The sequence below is a fragment of the Puma concolor genome, chromosome A1, assembly GCF_028749965.1.
Source record: "Puma concolor isolate L17-30 chromosome A1, mPumCon1.1.hap2, whole genome shotgun sequence".
Lineage (NCBI taxonomy): Eukaryota > Metazoa > Chordata > Mammalia > Carnivora > Felidae > Puma > Puma concolor.
In genome coordinates this window covers 194,491,254-194,509,525 of record NC_141667.1, presented here as the reverse complement: position 1 = coordinate 194,509,525, position 18,272 = coordinate 194,491,254, and the positions used below count along the sequence as shown (strand labels likewise).

General features: G+C 38.1%; 2 protein-coding genes across 4 annotated transcripts in view; one reads left to right on the top strand and one right to left on the bottom strand.

Moving 5' to 3' along the window:
- The window catches only part of BORA (BORA aurora kinase A activator), a 28,799-nt gene extending 20,268 nt beyond the window's left edge, over nucleotides 1-8,531 (top strand). The window contains exons 11-12 of the mRNA XM_025923467.2: nucleotides 7,078-7,194; nucleotides 8,213-8,531. Of these exons, the coding sequence (XP_025779252.1) occupies nucleotides 7,078-7,194; nucleotides 8,213-8,239 (144 nt within the window). The 3' untranslated portion in view covers nucleotides 8,240-8,531. The remainder of the gene's footprint in view (nucleotides 1-7,077; nucleotides 7,195-8,212) is intronic.
- A 3,364-nt stretch (nucleotides 8,532-11,895) lies between these two features.
- DIS3 (DIS3 exosome endoribonuclease and 3'-5' exoribonuclease) overlaps nucleotides 11,896-18,272 on the bottom strand; it is a 29,289-nt gene continuing 22,912 nt past the window's right edge. For all 3 annotated transcript variants that reach the window (XM_025924118.2, XM_025924117.2, XM_086710625.1), the window contains exons 15-21: nucleotides 18,127-18,213; nucleotides 15,958-16,114; nucleotides 14,387-14,601; nucleotides 14,105-14,273; nucleotides 13,811-13,969; nucleotides 13,016-13,138; nucleotides 11,896-12,138 (exon numbers count right to left, since the gene is read on the bottom strand). In XM_025924118.2, coding sequence (XP_025779903.1) covers nucleotides 12,055-12,138; nucleotides 13,016-13,138; nucleotides 13,811-13,969; nucleotides 14,105-14,273; nucleotides 14,387-14,601; nucleotides 15,958-16,114; nucleotides 18,127-18,213 — 994 coding nt within the window. In that variant the 3' untranslated portion in view covers nucleotides 11,896-12,054. The remainder of the gene's footprint in view (nucleotides 12,139-13,015; nucleotides 13,139-13,810; nucleotides 13,970-14,104; nucleotides 14,274-14,386; nucleotides 14,602-15,957; nucleotides 16,115-18,126; nucleotides 18,214-18,272) is intronic.

Sequence of the window (18,272 nt, the reverse complement as noted above, 5' to 3'; positions counted from 1 at the left end):
CAGTCGGTGAAGCGTCCCACCTTGGCTCAGGTCATGAACTCACAGTCCATGGGTTCGGGCCCTGCATCAGGCTCTGTGCTGACAGTTTGGAGCCTGGAGCCTGTTTCAGATTCTGTGTCTCCCTCTCTCTCTGCTGCTCCCCCACTCGCACTCAGTTTCTCTCTCTCTCTCTCTCTCTCTCTCTCTCTCTCTCTCTCTGTCTCAGAAAATAAATAAACATAAAAAAAATTTTTTTTAAACGTGGCGACTGTAGCATTATGTAACATTTAAAAAAAATATCCATACATGGTGATACTAAGAGGGTTAGTTGTTTTTTTTAATTTGGACTGATGGTGCGTATTTAGTATTCATGTTAACTGATACTTATTCGGAGTAAGAAAGGATGACAGCAGAAAAGAAATCAAGCTGCTCTGTTTCTACAGAGTGCTAGGGTCAGGCAACCTCTCAGGATTCATCTCCCCCTCTCGTGTGAAGCTAGCGCCAAGGAAATTCAGTTCCCGGTAAGGTTCTTGTCTTGTAAAATTTCAGTAGTTCTATTTTTCCTTTATATGGTTTGGGAAGAAAAAAACAAGTTAAAGGACTTTTATGTATATGCTTTTTGTACTTTTTAAAAATGATTTATAACCAACATTTTTCACTTAATCACACATTTCCAGTTTGCAGTATCTGACAACAGGAAAGCGTGATTCATTTGACAAGTAAACTTCATAGCCAGCACTTACTTTTTTTTTTATTTTATTTATTTTGAGAGAGAGAGAGCGCACAAAGAGAACAGAGAGAACAGGAGAGAGAATCCCAAGCAGGCTACACACGGTGAGTGCAGAGCCTGATGGGAGACTCGAATCCGCGAACCGTGATCTCATGACCTGAGCCGAAATCAAGAGTCAGACGTTTAACCAACTAAGCCACCCAGGCACCCTGCCAGCATTGACTTTCAGAAGGACATTTGTTCCATTAATTGCCATAGTATTTTGGTTTGTTTTTTTGAGAAAAAGAGTGCGAGCAGGGGGGTGGGGGGGAGGGAGGGGCTGAGGAGAGAGAGAGGGAACCTTAAGCAGACTCCGTACTCAGCATGCAGCCCAACACAGGGCTCGATCCCACAAAGCTGGGATCATGACCTGAGCCAAAATTGAGTCCAATGTGCAACCATCTGAACCACCAGGCACCCCAATTGCCATAGTCTTTGAGCTGAGAACTTTAACATAGTCAAAAAGGCAGTTCTCACCTGCCATTTCATAGTAACAACATTTAACAGTTATGTAGCTCTTAGTGTATGCCAGGCGTTATTCTGAGTACTCTACGTATGTTAATTTATTGAATCTTCACAACAGCCCTATGAAATAGGTGGACTGTTGTCCCCATTTTACAGAGGAGGAAACTGAGGGTCAGAGACGTTAAGGAATTTACCTATATCGCTAATAAGTGGTGGTGGAAGATTTGAATCCTGGCAATATGGCTTTAGAGTTCATGTTATTTAATCCAGATTTGGACGGACTCCTAGTAATAGCTAACACGGACACAGTGCTTCAGTGTGTCAGGCGCTCTCCCAACCACCTTATCTGTAGTCATTCATTTAATTCTCCTGCCACCCTATAGTGCCCTAGTGCTGTCAGGTTTGGAATGCTAAAGTTTAAAACTCACAGGGGGATCCTAAATGACCCCAAATTAAATATAATCATCTGCTCAGATTTTTATGTCTATAATGGTCTCTCCTGACTTCTAGGATCATTGCTCAGGAAAGATACACTAGAATCACTTTTATATATTTTAGCTTCTAAATTTGGTTCCTATATGAAAAAGCACTTAGAGTCAAACTTAGCCTTCAAGGTATTGTTAACTTCTTTTTCTCTCTCTTTTCCTCACTACCTTTTTTTGTTTTTCCAGAGCATTTATAGAAGGATCATAAAATGCTTTCACTGCCATACACTTTGATCATCTAATTCAACTACCCATTGGAAGCCTATATCACTACTAAATTATCATCCACTGTCTGCTTGAGTACCTGCCAGGGGTATTCTGGTCCATTTTCGGTTTTCTCTTATCATTACAATCTCTTCCCCACATTGAGATAAAATATGCTTCTGTCTGTGATATCTTATCTACCAGTCAGTTTCAGTTTTACCCTTTGGGCCATATCATAATCTTAACCTTTTGCAGAGCATTTTGTAGTTTAAAAATGTTTTCAGGTGTTCTTGTCTTCCTACCGCAAAGGTAGCTTCTAAACATTTGAAGACAGCCACATTTTCCCAGGGTCTCTTGACTTGCTGGGTGGACGGGTTGGCCTCCGCGTGTGGTGGTGCACAGCTGTCATTCTAGAATCTCCCTTCATCAGACTGGGAATTCTCTTCCCCTTTCCTGTGTTCTGTCTCCTGTTTTCTACATTCCATCCTTCTCTTTCCTGGTTTACCTCACACTTTACTGGAACAAATTTTCTGGTATCTTTGTGAGGAGAAGTACATTTTTTAGATACTGCATGCCTGATTGTGTATTCTTCATTCTCTCACATGAGAGTTTGGAAATAATTATCCTTCAGACTTTGAAGGCATTGTTTCATTGATTTTCTTTCATGATTGCTGTTGACCTATCTGAAGCCATTTTTAAAAATATTTTTAATGTTCATTTATTTTTCACAGAGACGGAACATTAGCAGGGGAGGGGCAGAGAGGGAGTCACAGAATTCGAATCAGGCTCCAGGCTCTGAGCTCTCAGCGCAGAGCTCTCCATGGGGCTCGAACCCACCACCCATGAGATCATGACCGGGGCCAAAGCCAGATGTTTACCCGACTGAGCCACCCACGTGCCCCTGAAACCATTTTAATACTTAATCTTTTGTAAATGGTCTCTTTTTACCCAGCCCTGGACATAAATGGATCTTTTCTTTGTCTACAGTGTGCGGAGATGTCAGTGCTTCTTTGGAGTGGGTACCTTTTCGTCTGTGGTACTGGCACTCAGCAGGTCTTTATGACCTGTAAACTCGTGCCCTTCACTTGGATCTTTTTATCCTAGATTTCTCCTGTCTCACTTTCCTTTCTGGAATTTCCTTTTAATTCTCCAGTTTTTAAAATCTTTTCACTCTATTTTTTATCTCCTTTTCTAATTTTGGGGGAGTTTCTTCATCTTTATATAGTAATTCTTCTATTATGTTTTTGTTTCTGCACCTTTCATTTCTAAGGTTTTTGGGGGGCCAGGGAGTTGTTTTTTGCTTTTGGTATCTAAATATCTGTAGCACGACTGGCAAGCATCGCGTGGTCTGGCCTTTGCCTACTCATCGGCTTCATTTTATTTTCCTTCCCTTTGTTTCAGTCACATTAGCTTTCCAGAGTTTTAAATAGCCACGTTCCCTCTTGTCAAAAGAGCCTTTCCACACACTGTATAGAATTTCTGTCCCTCCCACTTTACTTAGTTAACTCCTATTAGTCTTTTAGTTCACAACTTAATGGTTACATCCTCAAAGGAGTCCTTCCTGATCACTGTGGCCAAGCCAGATCTCATTATATGCTTTCATAATTCCCTGTACACTTTGCATTCTTGCCAGTCAGACCATCTATCACGCAATCATGTATGTTTGTGTTTATCCCAGAGCTTATGTAATAGCTACTCGTTAAATATTTTGGAATCAAAACAGAATGGATATAGAGGTAAGTTCAACCAGAAGGACTGTGTAAAGTCAGAACACTGATCCAGCGTTTTGACCCCTGAGGAAAAGGTTTGGTGAAGGAAGCAGAGCCCCCAAAGGAGACTGAGAAGGACCAGGCGGCGGTGGGGGGAAGAGGGGGACACGAGGAAAGCACAGTGTCATGGAGCATCTTAAGGAAAGAAAGGTTAGTACTACGAAAGTAAGAGCAAGGGATATAGAGCTTGAAAAGTAGCTGTTGAATTAATAACAAGTAATTTGGTGAGTGAGCAGCCTCAAGGTGGGGAGGTGAAAGGTGAATGGAAGGAAGGGTAAAGGAGGTAAAGGAATGATACACTATGTGTAGATAACTCTTTGAAGAACATTAGTTGTGAAGGGGAGGGTTGCCATAGCTAGAGAAGAACATTAATGTCCAAGATCGTTTTGTAGTTTCTTTTTTAACTTTGTTTTTCACTTTAGATGGGGGAACTAGCATATTTAACTGGAGAGGGAGAAGAGTAAAAAGAACAAAGAAAACCAGAAATTGGGCACGATAATTATTAATAATAGGTATCAATTATGTATCCTTTTGAAGTATGAGAGACCAGGGCGAGTATCTCACAGTTAGAATCTAATCCTCATGATACCTTCCAGCAGATGTGATAAATATAATCTGTAAAAAAGTGATGAATTTTATATATGAAGGAACCAAGGCGTGCAAGATGGGATAGACTGTAGAGCTCTGGTGGGGGATTAGCACAAGTGACCCTTCCACTTTTGTAGGGGGTGGGGGGCTGGGGTGGACATGGGTGCACATATTTGTAGCTGGGGCTAGCATGGCTTTAAGGGCCTTGGGCTTGGGAAAGCAAAATGGCAGATTTCAGCTGATTTACTAGCTCAGTTAGTTTTCTCAGTTTCAGGAAGTGAGAGCTTCTGTGACCTTGTTCCCTCTTATTGACAACAGCAAGAATAGGAGGGTTGTAGGCTAATAGTTTGGTCATTGTGAATAGAGTTCACATGAGTGTACTTTCAGTGCACTGCCTTAACTAATGGAAGACAAAGTCTTCTGTGACAAGTAGCAAGCAAGAGGGACAGAGGACGAGGAAGAGGAGGATGGTGAGGGAAGGGTGAAAGTGCTGAGGCCTGATTTCAGGGAATGGACTACAAGCCACAACTCTTGCCAGCTGCCAACCTGAACCTGGAAGGTTTTTGAAAGACCGCATCTGATTCATGTGGGGGAAAAATATAGTAACTGTGTAGGGTGATGGCAGTAGAAACACCATTTAAAGGCAGCGTAGTCCAACTGGAAGCAGATCTACATAGCATTCAGAACTCAGTTTGAATTAGAGTTTGGTCATTTACAGGCTGTGGGATCTTAAGACAAGGTTCACTTGACAGTGAGTAGAGCATGAGTTTTTAAGCTAAAAAAGCACCTCATCTACAGCTAAGAACAACTATAAAATGTTTCTGATGCTCCTGATGCCTGTGGGAAGTTACGAGATGATGTGTACTGTCTAGTTGGCCTGTGGTACGCATCATTAGTAGTGGTCTCGATGAGAGCCAGTGCAGTCAGCCAGCATCTCATGGGGCCGCCCATTGATTATTCTCTTCCTGTGGAGTGGGACAAACTCCTGTGCCTGTCTTACTCCCTACTGTATTCACTTTTCCCTTGATGTATTACTATTGAGTTCCCTAAGCCAGTTGTTTGGCGCTAGTGATAAAAGTGTAATTGGCAGGGGGGCCTGGGTGGCTCAGTCATTTGAGCATCTCACTCTTGACTTTGGCTCAGGTCATGATCCCAGGATGGTGGGGTCGAGCCCCGCTTTGGACTCTGTGCTAATTGTGGAACCTGCCTAAGATGGTCTCCCTTCTCTCCCTCTACCCCTCTCCCCCACCCTCTCCCTCTCAAAAATAAAATAAAAAATGAGTAATTGTCAGCTCCTCTGGAAGCAATCTGGTAATTATATTTTTGATCAAATAGCTGTTGAATGGCAACACAACCAGGTGTTTCCCCTAGAATGTAATGGAAGGTTGTTTTTTTTGTCTTTGTTTTAGGTGTTACAAGGATTTTATTCAAATACAGTGTTACTCCCAGTGGTCAACACATAGGCATCCATCTCTGAAAACTGGAAACATTTTTCTTAAGATTATGAATGCACATAGGATATTACTTAGGATATTCTGATGTTGGTGATGGGGACAAAAATACACAATCTTTTCCTTCTTTCTGAACCTAATTTGCAAGAAAGAGTTTAAGTGCAGGGTGAATCCCTCCCCTCGTGGGGTTTTGTGTTTGGTGCTCAGCACTGCACAGGTAGATGCCGTGTGTGTGTGTGTAGTGCACAGGGCTTGGAGCCTCAGCTCTTCATCACTGCATTCTGATACTGTGAAAGTCCCCTTTCTGAGCCTTCACTTCCTCATGTGTGAAGTTAATAGGGTTGTTGCACGGACACAGTAAGAATGGCATTATACAGAGTGCCTTGCAGGCCCTGGCACTTTTCTAGGCACTCAGTAAATATTTATTATACATGTACCCAAACTGCAGTTTGCCAGAATCCCTTGTTTAATTTGGGGCTGCCAACAGTACATCCTAGAATGCTACAGTTAATTAAAATGAAAAGTTGAACTAACACCTAGAGCCATTGTATACGTGGTATTATTATGAAGTAAGATTTGTGTGTCAGCAGTGGGTATGAGTATAATGTAAATGACCTTTTAAAAAATAAATTATTTTGAATACTTTTAAAGATAGCATGCCTGTTAGATACAGTCAAGCCATTCAAAGACAAGCCTGGTAAATAAATTGGAATTTGAAGTTGATTGTAATCCTCACTTTTATCTACTGAGTGTGATCACAAGGTAACAGGAAAGCAAGTTTATACTGGCTTGTTCACGGATTCTAAACGAAATTACAAGATATATTTTAGTAAAAGGAATGGTATAGTACAATGACTCCTTTGGAGAACAACCAGTTCTATGTAGAACTACATTTTATGTTTGCATATTACTTTTCAATTGCATTCAGTATGATCAGGAATAAATAATACATTGTTTTGTTCAGTTGTGAGTGGTAGTATATAATGATTCAGTTATATTTATATAATTATTAACTATATATTTTAAATAAATGTGCATAATTTTATTAATGTTTATTTTTGAGAGAGAGCACAAGCTGGGGATGGGCGGGGGACATAGACTCCGAAGCAGGCTCCAGGTTCTGAGCTGTCAGCACAGAGCCTGATGCGGGACTCGAACTCACAAACTTTGAGATCATGACCTGAGCCAAAGTCAACCACTTAACCGACTGAGCCACCCAGGCACCCCAATGTACATAATTTTAGAAATACATTTTATATATTTTTAATTTTACTTATTTAAACATAAAAGAAGTTTCTCAGATTTTGTGGATAAGTGAATTAGTTTGCAGTGTTATCCTTGGTATTTTTCCTTCTCTTCCCTATCAGATGGATAGTGGCTATAACACACAGAATTGTGGAAGCAATATTACGGATACGGTTGGAGCAGATAGTGATGCACAAACCTTGGAAGTTGAGAATAAATCTCAAGTTCTTAATACAAAGGTATGGAAAAAATAGAGAAAGCTTGATATGGTTGTAGGTTATAAGCATTTACTAAATGTGATTTTTTTTCAGGGGCACCTGGCTGGCTCAGCTGGTGGAGCATGTGACTCTTCATCGTGGGGTTGGGAGTTCAAGCACTACATTAGGTGTAGAGATTACTTAAAAATAGAAAGAAAAATAAATGACCATTTTCAATATTTTTTCCACCCCATTTTGCTTAAAATTTTTTTAATCATCATGTTTAAGCCTCATCCTATTTTCAGTTCATTTAACCACAGAACGTGCTTTTTAAATCAAAACACTTCATTTTCCTAAATAACTCTGGCTATGGGAGAGATTAAGAGTTGGAGAGGGAGAACTAGTCCTATTTTGGAATTGGCACCTGAACGCTTTTCCTTAAAACTAAAGGGAAAGATAGGTTTTTTGCCTTTAACGTTTCAAACTGAGACTACACATCAAAATAAGAACTCTCAAAGGTTAAGTGCTTTTTTCTTAAAAATCCAAGAGCCTTTGGAGACCAGGAATAACACATACCTTACCTACTAACAGAGATATACTTTTGATTAGGACATTTACTGAACTTTCTAGATAGGATGGTTATACTATATATATATATATATATATATGCATATTTGAATAAACATTAATTTTAGGCACTAATTGGGAGAATCTTTGATTTTTATATGCCAATTTATTAATGAACACAATACACTGAACACAACTCTCCAGTGAATATGAAGATTTAATGTGGAGGCCACCTTAATTTCTCTTTCGTCCATTTTGTCATGAGGTGGGATTGTAGTTGCCCATTTAAAAGTAAGCAAGCATTAGGGTATAGGAAAAGTACTCTTTTTGTTGCAGAATATGGACTTCTAGAAAATCCTATCTTCACTTGTACCTTTAGTATTCATAAGGAAATCCTCATTCCAGTTTTAAAAAATATTCACATAATAGTTGCACGCTTGAATGGTCCTATCCAAGCAGCAAATAAGGTATTTTCTGTTTTTTCCCCCCACAGGAAGACCGCATAACACAGAGGTGTTGAATGAGAACAGCAAATCCTCCCAAGGCAGCAGTCCATAGAATAACTTCTCAGAACCAAAGACCATCAGTGAATGGCTCCTCACATATTTTTTACGCACAGGATCAATAATGTGATCGTGATTGGGAAAAAGTTGCTTTAACTAACAGGTTTAGCTTTTCTTCTTTCCCCCTTAATGTGAAAAATCAAGGGCTTAATTTAGTGACATGGGAACAACAGAAAAACTCCTGGAACTTTCAAGTCATTGAAGTACAAGTGTATTTTTTATTAATAAATATTTTTGTACTTACCTTGATTGATGTGTTTAACAATAAATTTGAGAGTAAGGACTTTGCCCCTATCCTACAGGGTCAGTGAACTGCTTATTAGTACACCTTACCGACAGCACTGAATTTGGCAGTAGTTGTGAGATCATGTAAAATTGTGAGCGTACTGTTTTACATAAAACGAATTTACATTTATAACCTTTGTGAAAGAAATAGATCTTAGATAAAAAGCAAACTTAATTGAAAAAATAGAAAGATGAAGGCTTCCAGACTTTTTTGTTCTTGATTTGTTAATTTCTGTGCAGAAATTCTTGGTTCCAGTGATAGCTGTTCCAGTTACTACTTTTGAAAACGTAAACACTAGAAAGGTCCAAATAGCATCTTAGTATCACACATTATTGGGGCACCTGGGTGGCTCAGTCGGTTGGGCTTCCCACTCTTGGTTTTGGCTCAGGTCATGATCTCAGGGTCATGGATTCGGGCTCCATGTTGGGCTCTGCTGACAGAGTAGAGCCTGCTTGGGAATCTCTCTCTCTCTGCCCCAACCGTGCACACATACACATGCGTTCTCTTTCCAAATAAACTTAAAAAAAAAAATCATACATTATTAGTGGGGATGCCCAGAATATATCCCCATCCCTAGGGTTGGAACATTGTTTTCAGTTCAAGTTTGGCTGGGGAGGAATAAATCAGTGGGGACTGGGTGACACAGTTCCTGTATGACTTTAGGCCTATAAAATTGTGGTTGGGCAGACACAAAACTGATTTTTTTAAATCTTAAAAGTTCACGTTGGGAGTAGAAGGGAAGTATAAATTTTTTGGACACATTACCTCTGGAGAATGTATATGCATATTTGCAAATCACCTTTTCAAAGTTATCTTATTCAAAAGATGGAGGAATAATTCATATGCAGCCCTAGGAAATAAAAACATACTATCATTGTGTCATTTTATTTTTTGCACCTTATAAATTTATTGCTAACCTGCAAAAAGACCATTTCTTCCTGTGTACCTGATTCCTCTCCCCCAGCACACTAACCATGAAGCGGTTAGTCACTAGGTCCACTGCTCAAGACTCTATTATGAAATGGAGTCCTTAAGCACATGGGCTTTAGAATCAATATAAACTTAAATTTAACAACTACTATGCAGTAGGAGGAATTCGGTTCCCTGGCTATGTTTTCTTAATAGCACAAGAAATAAGATAGTGATTATAGCTTGGGTTCGAATCCCTCATCATTTACTACTTGATCTGGGACATAAAACCTTCATCTTCTCATCTATTAAATGGGGAAAGTGGTTTTATCTAACAGGGCTTTTTAAGTGTAATATTCCACATATGCTACTTCGCCTAATAACTGGCACTAGAAGCATATTAGATTACCAAAGGTGAAGCGTTAGGATGAAAATTTGGTTTCTGGTCATCTTAAACTACCCAATAAGGACTAATTCCTGAATTAGGTCTTCCTCATAAATGACACACAAGAAAACAAACTTGGAAAGTAGAAGGTTAGCCATTGCTTTAACCAAGAAGCCCCCATTTCCTTTTGTCGCAAGTAAACTACGGGCTGTTGGCAAAGGATTTTTAAATGGTGGGGCGGTGGAAATCAAATGAGTAATATTTTGTGACACATGAAGTTTGTGATATTTAAAATTTTTTTTTCAACATTTATTTATTTTTGGGACAGAGAGAGACAGAGCATGAACGGGGGAGGGGCAGAGAGAGAGGGAGACACAGAATCGGAAACAGGCTCCAGGCTCTGAGCCATCAGCCCAGAGCCTGACGCGGGGCTCGAACTCATGGACCGCGAGATTGTGACCTGGCTGAAGTCGGACGCTTAACCGACTGCACCACCCAGGCGCCCCTGAAGTTTGTGATATTTAAATGCAAGGTTTTGTCTGAACACAGCCAGGCTTGTCTCCATACTGTCTGTAGCTGCTTTCGCACTGCAATGGAAGAGTTGAGTACCGTGTTGTAACACAGACTATCCAGCATCGTCGGACATGGCTGGGCCTTTACAGAAAATGGCTTATTGGCACCTGCTCTTGCGTGTTAACTTACTACTTGGACCCAAGACCACTCCAAGTTATTTTCTTTAAACTGGAACAATTTCTGCCTCAATGTTGGGATGTTTTCCTCAGTAACAGGAAACTAGAGTGCCTAAATTGTACACATTGTAATTATTCCCACTGAGTATGCCTGCTGATATATTTGCCAGTCCTTTCTCTGGCATTGCACCACAAGCTACTTCAAGGCAGAGATAGTTTACCTGACGTGGTGATGAGCATTGGTACATTGTAAGTACTTTAGAAATTGGATAAGCTAAGTAAAATCTTTTTTTTAAGGTAACTCTATCTCAAAATATTCTTTTTTTTTTAATCTTTATTTCTGAGAGAGAAAGAGACAATCTGAAGCAGGCTCCAGGCTCTGAGCTGTCAGCACAGAGCCTGACGTTGGGCTTGAACTCACGAACTGCGAGATCATGACCTGAGCCGAAGTCGGACTGTTAACCGACTGAGCCCCATATCTCAAATAGCTCATATTTGAGGCAGGTGCCCCATATCTCAAAATAATTCTTAAAAAATAATCATTACTAATCTTTGTGGTTAACAAGGCATACCAAACTAATACTTACTTCAATTGTTCCCTTTAATATGTCCTTAACACGATCCCCCCTTTCCTACAGAACCTGATATGTATGCAGTTTAAAAGCCATTAATGACCTACTTTTTATAAGAAACATAATGTACATGTTTAATGTGCCCTCTCTCTTCTCTGAGTCCCAATGCCTTACTTGGAGGGGTGGAGGGGAAACTGTGAGCTCTAAGATCAAGGATGGTGATCACACTTCTTGGTATTAAAAAAAAAACTTTTTCCAGTCAGATCCAAATATCCTACTTCTTGCCTTCCTACAATATCCAATTCCCAAAAACTCACAGCTGTTTAAGGACCACTAATAAAAATACCGGAAGCTTTCAACAGTAAGGGAACACTTAAAATAAATGAGGTAAATTAAAGATGGCAAAGGACTAAATTCCTTGACAAATCTTGACTTCATTGTCTTGCAATCTAATAACTGCCACACCAAACATGGACAGCTTTCAAGATTTAGAAAGAACAGATTGTTCCTGACTTCTCAAATGTTCTATCCTCCTCCATAGGAAAATGATAGTTTTTTTCTATCAATATTAAATAATCAAATTACTTATTAAAATTAATCTGTTCTTTAGCAAGCAGACGAATGCTCTATTTAAATGATATTTACAGATCCTTGAAGTTGCTATCCTGTCACTATTTACGTGATGGATATTCAATTGAATTTTTATGCATAAATAGTTTTGTTCAATTCAGAAATGAAGTAGTATGATGGGACAGACACAGTCAACAAACAGTTCAATAAAAATGCAAATTTTTAAAACCATTAAAATGTACTTAAGAGTAACAAACTGTATCACACACTTCTTAGGTTTAAAAGTGTTCACTCAAGGTTTCTTTTTTTGTTTTTTTTGTTTTAAGGAAACCAGTGTTTGAAGTTTTTTTGTTGACTGTAGCTATTTCTCACGTTTCTTCTTCTTTCTTTCTGGTTCATTAATGTCCATGTTTGGAGTATCAACCGGAATGCTTATTCCTGGGATCTAAAGTAATGCAAACAGGGAAAAAAAGGTCAGTAAAAGCATTAAATAAGAATAAATCTCATTCTCATCTTCCCCTTCCCCACTGACAATTTCAAATTTAAAAGGATATAGGGGTAGAGAGGGAGAAGAAAGTAAAGGTTTTCCATACAAAGTATACATATTTCACACACAAATCGTGGCTTAAAATGTAAAAGGCAGACAGTCTCTGGATGGCAAGCTGTCAGTGACACTGTCACTGTCATTTGTAAAGTGTGGTTGAACTTGAACACTTCCAATTTACCCTAGCTAGGCCCCTGTAACAGTCAGCATCAGAGGCCTTAGGTGTGTGGGACAGAACAAGGTTAAGAACCAGTATCTTAGGGGGAAACATACTTAATCTTCAAAAGTTCAGATTTCAAAACCAATTAAAGTGAGAAGGGACCAGGCAGGATATCTCAGAGATGTCTCAGCATCTGATACTGAGGACCTTTTCCAAAGAATCCCCAATATCTGGGATCCCACAGCTTAGGAAAATCAGTCACAAAATAGATTTGCTATGCAAATATCTGGCCTCTACACTATTTACAAGATCCTCTTTATTTTTATTTATTTTTCTACCGTTTATTTATTTTTGAGAGAGCGAGAGAAGCAGAAAGAGAGGGAGAGAGAGAATCCCAAGCTGGCTCTATGCTCAGTGCAGAGCCCTATGCAGGGCTCGATGCCACCTCCGAGTTCACGACCTGAGTTGATATCAAGAGTTGGAGGCTCAACCAACTAAGCCACCCAGGCTCCGCAATTCTCTATTCCTGAACAGAAATAACTTATGACCACACTCCTGTCTTTCACACAATATGTGCTATATCCCATCACAACACGGACAGTTTAAGTTTGGTCTTACCTGTGGTTCTACCAGGGACATTCGGATTTTCTGATGCTGAAGATTAGATGAGTCTAACATGATTTTCACTTTAACTTTATCAAAAATATGGAACACTGTATCCTCTATTTTAAGTGAAGGAATCTAAACAAAACACATTTTACTGCTTTTTAAACTGCTTTCATACACTTGAGGTTTGTTCTAGTTCTTTATCTTTCACATTGATTTAAAAGTTTACATTAAATAATTACTTCCATATTTAATAAGCATGTAGGTGTTCAATATAACAAAAACCACCAATCTAGTAGCTTCACGTATGCGTGGCCTATTTATGTGCATACTACCCATTTTCAGTAAAATGGTCCCACTGTATACATTCATTCATCTCAGGATTCTCACCCCATTCATGAGCAAATTGTTGGTCTACTAGAAGAAAAGGTACTGTGGGCAAGGTCTGCTGTTTTGTAGTTCTATTAAGGTTAGGGAAGTAGGGAGTGTGTCAGATAAGAGATGCTGGAAAGAGGTTTAAAAAATTCCTCCAGGCTATAAGCAATCATTTATTCCATTAATGCATCTGTCTGCCTAGTGCAAAGCATAATTCAAGTTTTCTTTGGAGGGGGAAACTACACAACGTAAAATCAAGGACAACACTTGTATGTGAGAAGATATACTGAGGTGGGAAATTATGAACAGAACAAACTTAGTTGGCACAAGTAACTGTAGCATACAAAACATAATTTTATCCTTTCTAGGTACCATTAAAAAAAGTGCCCCCTCCAGAAAAAAAACAAAACAAGAACATTAGAAATACTATACCTCATCATCATAAATAAGCCTTGGCTTTGGTTTGTCCTTTTCTTCAAAAAAGACTGTACCTTCTAAACCATACTTTGGAATTAACACCACAATAGCATTCTTCCTTACAAATAGAATATAGGCCTCTTCACTTACTATTCCTTTACTTTTGAAGAACAACTGTAAAATAACATATAACATTATTAAGGATTATCTTAAAGTATTTTTTTTGGAAATTAACAAAAAGCATTCTGAAATTAAATTAAAGGTGAACAAAACCTCATCTCTCCAATATTACTGACAGAGGGCAAATACCTGAGTATGAAAAGCTACTGATGCACGTTGGGCATACTGAGCCATTTTGTGCCTGAAATTAAGATTTTTACATAAATCTGCAAGCTTGTGTTTGTCTGTCAACTCTGGGTAAGTACAGTCAGCCCCAATAGCCACAGCCAACAACCGATGAACGATGATATCTGCATATCTAGACACATGAAGGAGAAAGAAAAAAATCACACTATGTTAGCATTAAAGCATCTTTTCACAATTGAAAATCAACTATTCTCTATCTCCTATAATTTTATAAGAAAAAAGTACCTTCTGATGGGTGAAGTAAAATGTGTATAGATAGGGGATGCTAAGCCATAGTGATGAAAATCATTATCCATTCCAGAGCAGAAGTACACAGCCTGCATCATACAGCGAGTGGCTAATATCCTTAAGAGAGTGTTCAGATACGGGAAGGTAGGAGAATCAGCCCGGTCCAAAGAGTCAGCCAAGGACTTGGCTGTATCGGTTTTAATTTCCAAATTCTAAGAGCAATGAAGGGGAAAGAGCATCATATTAAACATTTTAAAATCAGTACCATCATGTCTTCAAAACACAAATTATATTGAATAAATATGGTGGTCTTGACCAGATGGTATTTATACCTTTTTTCCTTAACCTAAGAGAACTACAAATAATTTATAAAAAGTAATAATTATTTTGTGTAACATCAAAGCTGAAAATTTTCTGAATGCATTTAAAGGTACTAAGTATCAACCTCCTGCAGAAGTTTCAAAGGGGAAATGGACGGTGGTAGCAGTAGCTCCATTTCTCCAAGTCCAATTGGTGCCTGCCTATTCTTTGTTGCAATAGGAAAAAAAAAAAAAAATCAAAGCAGATCTGGATCCTTGTCAGCATGTCTGGATTTCCCCTGCAGGTATTTATTTTCCTTCCATTCAAAGTAGAAGTAAAGGCCAGAAGCAAACTAAAACTTTATTGGTCACTAAAGCCCAATCTGCTGATACATCAAAGTAACTGCTTTGTTCTACCGTGGGAGAGGAGGCAAAAATACTTAAATCCTCCTTCTTCTACCCAGATCTTAGGAAGAAATAAGACAGTAAGAGAAAATTCCCCAATTTACAGTGCAAGCCTTACAGCAGAGAAGCTGATTCTATTCTTATGGAGATGATAGGAGTAGTAGGCCCACCAGAAAGATTTGAAAAATCAGAAACCAACACCATTCCGTTAGAATAATACTCTGAGGCCCAATACTACTTCCAGCTCTAGTCTGGGCAGGAAAGGTTGGACTTGAATAAGTGATCCAAAGAAAACCAATGTAAGCCGTAGTCCCCTCAAGGGTAAGGGTAATTATGCCTAAATGAAAGTCCACTAACCAAAGCTATGTGGTGGAGGATACAATACCCTTTCTAGATATTTCCATTTCCCTAATGTATGCAGTAAATGGACTTACTTCTTAGAGACATGATATAAAGAGGGCTTAACTGAGTTGAAGAGGGAAAAAATTATTTCTAAGTCTCTAAAGTTAGGCAGTTCAGAGGGGGCATGAAATAACACAGGCATAAAGAACATGTATAAAGGCAAAGAAATATGGAAGAGCTTCATATGTTCAGAATATTGCAAATAACTTAGTCTGGAACTTATGGCTGTAGCATAGGGTGCTCTTTAAGGACATTAAAGAATTTTATTAAGCAAATGATTTCAGTATGGGAAGAGACGACTACATCCAAGTTAGGTAAAATTTTTTTTTTAAATCAAAGATACTCCTGTCATATTTTTTTATCAAAAAAAACCGCAACTTTCCTGTAGATGCAAATACAGATAATATAGTACAACAGATCACAACACAAATACAGATGATTTTGCAAACTATGTGACCTTACCTTGGATTTAGCTGCCTTAACAAGAATTTCATAATTTGATGGAGGAGGAGCAGGATGTTTTCGAAGCAGGGCATGTTCTGAAAATTCTTCGTGAATTTTTTTTGCAACAGAGATATTGGCAAGTAACATAAATTCTTCCACCATGGAATTTGTTTCTCTGCCAACGGAAAAATCATTAAATAAGGATATCACGTTTATTCCCAGGTTATCTTCTCTATCAGGAAGACAATAGACATACTTCCTATGTAAACATTAATAGTGTGTGCACATGCTTGTTTTTAATAACTTCTGACTCTCATTTTTCAGCTGTGGTGTTAACAATCTCTTACTATGCATCTACTATATGAGTAAATCTCATGTGAGAGACTTTAAAACTGCATTTAAAAAATAAAAGCTTTACAGGGAACCTGAGTGGCTCAGTCGGTGAAGCATCTGACCCTTGATTTTGGCTCAGGTCATATCATCATGAGTTCGGAGATGGAGCCCTGCATCGGGCTTGTGTGGAGTCTACTTAGGGTTCTCTCTCTCCCTCTCAGTCCCTTCACTGCTCTCATTCTCTCTCTCTCAAAAATAAATAAACTTTAAAATAAATGAATAAAGCTTACCAACTCTAGTAATATATAAAATCTAAACTGTACTGAACATTTCACCTTCTTTTACTAAGTCTGAAGAGATTTTTAACTATAAATGCATTTAAAAAGTTTACTAAGAAGAATTAAAAGCTATTTAGATCGATCAATTTGGGCTTAAAAAATTAAAATTTTCACCAATAAATCACAAAAATGAAGAAATTATATTTACATTAGCCATTCTGGGTATTTATTACAGGCCAGACATTGCACTATGTTGTAAGATATCTATCTATATCCATACACACACACACACACACACACACACACACACACACACACACACACACACAATTAGTCCTGTTTTGCAGATGACAAAACTAAGGATGTGTAGCATTATTCTCTTGCTCAAAGTCGGAGTTAGTAGTAACAAGACCCAAGCCCACATAATCTGACTTCAAAACTCTTAACCAATTTCCTAGTCCTCTCACTCTATATCGTTAGTCCATGTCTATCTACAACTTAGGTTAGTAAATTATCTGTGTTCTGTTTACACCGTGTTTTCTTTCTCCCAAGTCACTAACATGCATTATGTTAATCTTTCATTCATGTTTCCATTTTTAACAACATCCTAGAACTTCTTGACTAGATTCCTTTTACTTTTTAAATATTAGGAAGGCCTCTAATCATACCTTTAAAACTACAATCTGTTAGAAATTGTTTTTTCTGCTTGGTAAAAAGAAATGGATGATGTTCTACTTTGGCAAAGTTAGATTCAACATTTTCCTCAAAAAAACCCTCTTAGTAATAGGCTTACTATTCATATTAACATTACTTATATTTGACCAATAGTTCACCCAAAAGTATTTTTTAATTGTAGCTCTAATTTTATAATTTTATAAAGCACAAAATGAGCATGTGCTCAAATTTCTGGTCCTAAGAAACCTGAGTGCATGCTCATTTTTAATCCTTGTTTATCTAATAGAAAAAAGTGTAAGTATACATTTAATGTCAGAATTACCTGGTAAGAGGCATGGAAAAGAGGCCTAACTCTGATTTAACCAAAAATAGCCTTTCTTCCTAAATCAATACAACAATAATAACAATAACATGAGTATTCTTAACACCCTGTGAGATAGGTACCATTCAATTCCATTTTAATAACAAACAGAGGTATAGAAATGTTAAGTAACTTGCCTGGAGCCATTGGAGAAAGTGAGATCCAAACCTAGGTAGTCTGGCTTCAAAGCACGTGATCTTGACTACTATTCTCTTCTACATTAAATATTAAATTACTAGGGCAATCTTTTACTTACCACAACTATTGCTAGTCAAGTTCTATTATCAAGTTGAATCAAGACCAATTCAAGTTGAAAATTTTTCTATTATAATAATACTTCTCAATTTTACATAAGATAGACTAAAAAGCAAAATGATACTTTTCTCTATATATCGTTAAGTCAAAAAACTACAGAAATCACAGCCCTACTAGAAATAGGTATTTTGGGTATAAATATGTTTTGTTTATTATTATATATACTAGATATTACATTTAAGATAAGATAAAAATCTTATCTAATGCCCATTAAAAGTTACATACCTAAGTTCCTTGGTCTGCAGATCTATAGGATCATGAGTTTCACTGTCCATGTGGAATCGAACTTCTGGAGAAGAAAGTGTCAAAGCCCTAAATAAAAATCAAAGAGGTAAATTAGTCAAGTGAGCCAATAACAGACATAATTCCAG